Raw genomic sequence first — 7,333 nt, forward strand, 5'->3', positions numbered from 1 at the left:
TCACCTAGGAAAATTACCTGACTGTTAGGAAAGTTGGACTGGAGAAAGTCAGTTTCAAAGAGAGGAAGTAAAAGAGTTTCAGGTGATTAGTGGAATTGGGAGAATGATAGAGGCAACAGATGAATTTGATAAAATGTGATAGAGAAATTTTAAGCCAGAGAAGATCGAAAAGAGGAGATTCCAAATTACTAAGTCTCCGACAGGGAATATCCGAACAGACATATGTACAAGCACCACCTTTGAAGTAAAAGGAATCACACAGCGAATAATTCTGACAACAGATGAGCAGTGGTTGAATCAACCGATAACTGAGATTCTGTCAGAAAAAGTAGGTGGGATTTGGCAGACTGTAAACACAAATGGACATCATTGAGATTAGAACTGGGACCACGAAATGGACAAGGAAGTGTTTGGGAGGTTTAGATCTTTTCACAGATAAGCTTTCTCTATTAGTTTGACTATTACTACATCAGTTGATAAGCTTACCAGGGTGTTTTTATTACTGTATTATTATTGCTCTTATATTTCTCCCTGATTGGGGGTTCCACCCTGTGATGGGTATTTCTACCAAATACACAGGTTGGTTGCTATGTCTTCGAAAAACTCTCTGAATATCCTACAGGTGTTCAGGATTGTAACTTTCTGCAGATCCTTGTAGGTGTTCCCCAGGAGACCTATTGTTATTATTATCATTATTATATAGGTATATTTACAAAATCCTCTTTGTTCTATGGGTGCCTCAGTTTGGGGAACACTTGTCTAAACTGTAATGAGAAACAAATTTTTTGTTTTGAAAATTCTTAATGATGAAAGGAATTGATTTTTTTTTTTTATAGTATACATCAAATAAAGATCATTTCTTTACAAAACTAAATCTGTTATGTTTCATATATAAAATTTATTTGCTATTATTTTCAGAGTAGAAAAACTGCAGCTGCTGAACCAGAGGCCGACCACTCTCGTTGAAATTCAGTTGGTAAGTTTCAGTGATGAGTTTTTCAAACAAGTTGTTATTCATTAAACATATATTATTACTTAGAAAGCAAAAAAAATTGGATAAATTAAAATTGAGTTACTGTAGTGAAAGCATAGATATTTATTTACATGAGTAATTAATCTAAAACATTGTTGGAATAATTATTCATGTAAATAAAACATCTGTATTTCTATTAGTAATATGAAAAAATTTACTTAAGGTAATTGCACCATTGTTACTTAAGTTTAAAATTTGTGTTCATGATAAAAATAGTTGTATGTAAAAATTATGCCTGGATTTTTAAGTTAAAAATTTATTTTATTTATTTGAAGATAAAATTACAAAAGGTTGTTTTATAATAAAATCCTAGTGAAACAAAACAATTTTATGCTTTTTGAGTGAAGAATTCATGTGAAATAACACTAATTGAAGTACATGACTTGTTATAAAGTGAATGAATGAATTTTATTATGTGAAAAGGATTACACTTTGCTATGAATAAGCTAACACTTCCACAGAATACAACTACTTTCTTGGTAAGCGTGCCTTTTTTTTTGCCCCTGACTATTATTATTATTATTAGCCATATGGTGCAAGGAAGCCTGAGGCTTATGCTGCACCAGCAAAAAAAAAATTTTTCTGAGTTACCCTGAGAGAGAGAGAGAGAGAGAGAGAGAGAGAGAGTAAGAAGGGAATCACCAAGAAAGAGAAGAATGATGATATCCAGCTCAGGACCATAGGTGTGCCAAGACCATACTCACCAGATGTGAGCCCCTGGGGTTAATCTTGTTACTCTGCTCTTCTCTGCACTTGTCCCAACAGATCTCCATCCTTTTTAAAACATGGCTTCCAGACATGTATGAAGTACTCAAGGTGCAGTCCAACAATTGCCTTGTACAATGGAATAATCACCTGCTCGTAAAAAATTCTTCCAGAATAAAGAAGAATTTCTTGGGGATTTTAGTGGATATAAAATCCTGTGGGGTAGTGCTGCCATTAATGGAAGAGAACAAATCATAGAACAATTACTCACTGACAGTGACCTCTCTCCTCCGAAGAAGAATGTGGGAACAAACACCTTCTGCATGCCTACGTGCATATTTTCTGCCATTAATCTATCTGCTCCCCTTCTCTCCTTCCTTCACTTACAGTGCTTCCGTAGCCAGGTGGGCAGGAGCAGCAGTGCATAGCACACGCTTCTTGGTTAGACCGGGGTTCGAGCCCATGACCACCAAATACGGAGGATGTGGAAAGGTCAGGGAATGACCACCGCATATCCCCGGAGCAATATGGCTTTAGTTGCTAATGCTCCTAAAAACCAAATAACAAACAAACAACAAACCCTTCACTTACCTGGGAGGTGGTGGAAAATCCATATGGAAGTGATCACTTTCCCGTGATAACTTGCTTACATACTGGGAGACCATGTCTTCTTTTCAATTTACCATGGTGGAAGATTGATCGGGCTAACTGGAATGCCTTTCAACATACGGCAAATTTTGACATCACTACATTTAGTCAGGAGTCTATCAATGATGCAGTCACATACATCACAAAAACTATTGTTCATGCAGCTGCAATCGCAATTCCAAAAACATCCACAATTTCCCAACCCATGGTGGAATTAACAGTACGCAGTAAGAAAAAAAAAAAGGCTCAAAACAAAGTTTGGGGAATATTCCGACAATATCCTACCACAGCCAACCTAATAGCCTTTAAGCATGCATGAGCCAAAGCATACTACATTTGCCATCAGAGTCAAAGGAATCATGGATCCGTTTCACATTGTTATACAAATTGGAGCAGTGTGGCATTAAGGGTAAGTTACTGCTATGGATAAAGGGTTAGTTGAGTGGGAGAAGACAGAAAGTGGTTATCAGTGGGCACTGTTCTTCTTGGTCTAATGTTATTAGTGGGATTCCCCCAGGGTTCAGTGTTGGGCCCATTGCTGTTTTCTATATTTACACCGATGAGCCAAAACATTATGACCAGTGAGTTGTTATGCAAATCGAAGCAACTGCAGGTGAACTATGGCGCATGCGTGGGTCAGGACACGGTATAAAAACATCCAATACTGAGCTACGTTAATCAGTATTACTCTTGTTCTTCAGATGGGAAAGGCAGCGGACTAAAGCGAGTTTGACAAAAACCAAATTGTAATGGCCGGATGACTAGGTCAGAGCATATCCGAAACGGCATGGCTGGTGGGGTTCTCACGGTCAGCCACTTTTGGTACCTACCAAAAGTGGTCCGAGGAGGGGAAACCCACGAACTGCCGGCGAGGTGTTGGATAACCAAGGCTCATCGATGCTTGAGGTGGGCTAAGGCTCTCCCGGATGGTACGTGGCAACAGAAGGGCTACTATAGCGCAACTTGCTGGCATTTGGAATACTGGTGACAGGAGTAATGTTTCACAACACACAATACATCGAACCTTGCTGAAAATAGGACTGCATAGCCGCAGGCCACTCTGAGTGCCCATACTAACCACAATTCACTAGCAACAGACAGCACCTACAATGGGCATGGAAACTGGACCTTGAGCGATTGGAAGGTCACCTGGTCTGATGAATCACGTTTCCTGTTGCACCATGTGGACAGCCGAGTATGTGTGCATCATTTACCTGGGGAAGTGATGGCACCTGGATGCACCGTGGGACGAACACAAGCCGGTTGTGGTAGTGTTATGCTTTGGGCTATGTTCTGCTAGGATACTCTGAGTCCAGTCATCCATGTCCCGGGCACTCTGACGTCTCACCTACCTGAACATCATTGCTAACCAAGTCACCACCAGAGGGTAAGACCAGTGCCCTTTCTTCTCTTCTGGTGGTGCCGCCTTTCAGCAGGATAATGCGCTATGTCACACCGCCCGGATTGTTCGAGACTGGTTCACGGAACATGAGGAAGATTTCAGGTATTGCCCTGGCCTCCAAATTCCCCAGACATCAATCCCATCGAGCATCTGTGGTTTGTGTTGGAATTGCAACTCTGACCTGTGGTGTATCAGTCACGGACCTTGCAGGAGTTAAAGGATCTACTGGTTACATGTTGGTACCAGATACCACAAGACACATTTAAAATCTTGTAGCCTCCATGCCTCTCTGGGTACGAGCTGTTTTGGCTGCACGTGGAGGACCAACATCATATTAGGTAGGTGGTCATAATGTTTTGGCTCATCAATGTATTAATGCTATTGATGAAGGCATATCAGGCTTAATGTCTAAGTTTGCAGATGATATGAAGGTTAACAGAGTAGTTAACCAGTAATCAGGCTATGCTACTGCAACAATATCTAGAAAAATTAGGCAGATGGGCTAAGAATTGGAATTGATTGCACTGGTGCATACAAAGAAGAGAACCCTATCTGAGCTTTCTTGATTGGTCAGGTATTTTGAATATGGTTAATCTTGCTAAAAATAGAGAAGCAAGGAAATTAATTGTTGCATTGTGTAATTGAGGTCTTGTGGCTGACTGCAAAACAACTGGGTTGGCTGATCATATGAACGAACTTCAGTATTTCAACGGGGTATGTGCAGGATGTGCGTTACCATTCTAATTCTAGGTGGGAACTTACCCTGTGTGGGCAGTGACATCCAAATTGCTTCATTGAGGAAAACATCTTGGAGGGTTCTTGTGTGGATGGACTTTGAACTTTGTTGCCTACTTCAAATGGATGTACTTCATTCTCTGTACAATCCTATGAATTGTATCTGTAATGTATGTATGGTATTGTAAATATACAGTGAGGTTGCCCAAATTTGGCAGGAACCACCTGATAAAAAAAGCTCCAATTGGAGCAGCTGGCTTGTAATCTATGTGGGTCTCATAGGCTGTGCATCAGAACAAATTAATATTTATTACCAGAGTAGACATAAGATGTGGGTACTGTTCTGATTACTGGTGGAAGTCTGCTCTGCTCTGCTCTGCTCTACCTTCCTCAACTCTCAATGTCTGCTATTCACCTAGTTGCATCTCCTCTGTTGAGCTGTGTTCTGCCAAGCTTGAACTATATTCTAATCATTAGTTGAGGTGATCATATATGCTTGGACTGTTAATGATGGGTGGACTTAATTTGGTTTATCTGGACTTGCTGCTAGCAGTGTTTACAGTCTGCCAAGATGTAATTCATGTGGAGAGCACATTTTCAGCGAGCCCATTACTACTTTTAGATTTCATTGAATTAAGCCAGCTAACATGGAGTCTTCTTTCTGGTGGCATCTTTGTTAAGTCTGAATTTCATCAATCAATGTGCACTTTTTATAATTGATGAACTGGTGGCATTTTAGTGAGCTTCCTAACTAATGGGGGTTGTAGTTCCTGAGCATCTTCTACTGAGCTGGACTAACTGTACTTGTGTATATTGTATAAGTGTATTCATATATCTGTGTCTCTAAGTATAGTATTGTATGATATGGCAGGAATTCCTAGTATAATAAATGGCGGAAAAAATGTATTAGTTGAGGTATATGATGCAAGAAAGCAAGCTTATACAGCATCGGCCAAAAGGGGAAAAAAAAAACCTTCCCATTTCAACCATCCGGTGATTCTAAATGTTTGCCTAATTCAGCCTTAAATTTATTTAAGCTATCAACTTCCACAACAATATATGGAAGTCTGTTCCACAATCAACTACCCACTGGCTAAAGGCAAACTTCTGCACATCTATTCTAAAACTGTCTTTTCTCAGTTTGAATCTATTCCCCCCTCAGGTTCTTAATCTGAGCAAGTGGAAGTATCCCATCAGCATTGAGCCTGCCCAACCATTCAAGTCCTTATACACCTCAATCAGATCACCTTGCAGGTGCCTAGTCTCCAGATGCTGCAACTTGCAGAACTTGGTAAGAGCACCCCTTTATTTCTCTCACCAATCTTATTGCCCTCCTTTGTACTCGTTCTAGCAACTCTACATCCTAAAATGAGGCCTCCAGACCCGTATGAAGTACTCAAGGTGTGGCCTGACCATTGCCTTATACAAAGAAATAATAACCTTCTCTTCCCTACTAGAAAAATTCCTATATATCATTGACAAAACTCCATGACCTGCTTTGGCAGCCCGTCTGCACTGCTCAGTGAACTTCATATTTGACTTCACAATTACCCCCAGGTCTTTTTCATTCTCCCACCTTCTGAGTGTAGTACCACACAGTTGGTATGTTTCCCTTGGGTTATGCTACCCATATGCAGTACTTTGCATTTGTCAATGTTAAACTTTAGTTGCCACTTCTTGGCACATCTGCCTAACTTTTCTAGATCCTGTTGCAGTAGCATACTGTCTTTACTGTCATTAACAACCCTGCCAACCTTTGTATCATCTGCAAACTTGGACATTTTTTAAGCCTGACATTAAATGTATGTACATTACTTTCTGAAAAACGTGGCAAGAAATCTTGTTTCACAAATAAGATAAGTGACTTAGACAGGAACCATAACAATATTAATGTGAATTATGATGCCTTTTCTTCTTTGAGTATTAGTACTTCGGTATATATGGCAAAGTCTACGTGGTACTCTATATCCACTTTTTTCAATGTTTTCAGCACTTATTTTACTAGACTTGGTCTAATAAGGCTCACATTACTTTGTATGCGGCACTTTGCTAGCAGGTTGAACATTCATATTTTAGAATAAATTTGCAGACCCTTTATTATCATCTATAATATCTATAATTTATTCATAGAGACTGTATATATATTTTTTTAGTTGATTGAAGAAAGTGAAGAACGACTCTCAGAAGAACAGATGCAAGAAATTTTGGAAGTTGTGGCATCAACTTTGCCTGGAGGAGAGACTGAAGAAAATGCAATGGAAGCTGAAGATGATGAAGATGAAGAGACTTGAAATTTAAAAATAAACCTGTAATCTATTTGTAAATAACCTTGTATAAAACATACCGATAATTTCAGTCTCTTGATTCATAATGAAATGTTATTACATCAGCTTACCTGCCAGCTCTCCATATTTACAATGAACAATATTTATCCCCCCCCCACCACACATCATGACTATTTTTTTTTTTTTTTTAATTTTGCAAATTTGCATGTGAAATTTTGTTGTCCATCTCTAGTTAATGAATTACAGACTATTGAATTGGAGACCCTTGCCACATTGGATATTCCATAATGTTGTCCAGGATCCTTTCTTTGTTCTAAGCCTGCAACAGTCACAATTGTAACCATATTAAATCAGAGGCAGACTGGCCATAACACTTAGCGGGGAAACCCTGGTGAGCCAGAAGCCAGTGTGATTTTCAATATTATATATAATCTGATCTCCAATACATTCTACAGTCAGTCCTCGTATAACACATGTTTACACTACACGAATTCGATCATACATGATTTATAAATAGGGGAACAA

At 39.3% G+C, this 7,333-nt stretch overlaps 1 protein-coding gene across 3 annotated transcripts in view; it reads left to right on the top strand.

Annotated features, from left to right (window-relative positions):
* The window catches only part of Polr3I (RNA polymerase III subunit I), a 49,863-nt gene extending 42,985 nt beyond the window's left edge, over positions 1-6,878 (top strand). For all 3 annotated transcript variants that reach the window (XM_090369747.1, XM_090369746.1, XM_090369748.1), the window contains exons 5-6: positions 919-976; positions 6,677-6,878. In XM_090369747.1, coding sequence (XP_090225873.1) covers positions 919-976; positions 6,677-6,814 — 196 coding nt within the window. In that variant the 3' untranslated portion in view covers positions 6,815-6,878. The remainder of the gene's footprint in view (positions 1-918; positions 977-6,676) is intronic.
* The last annotated feature ends 455 nt before the right edge of the window (positions 6,879-7,333 follow it).

Source organism: Mastigoproctus giganteus, chromosome 3 (assembly GCF_048544385.1).
Source record: "Mastigoproctus giganteus isolate SK-2022 chromosome 3, ASM4854438v1, whole genome shotgun sequence".
Lineage (NCBI taxonomy): Eukaryota > Metazoa > Arthropoda > Arachnida > Uropygi > Thelyphonidae > Mastigoproctus > Mastigoproctus giganteus.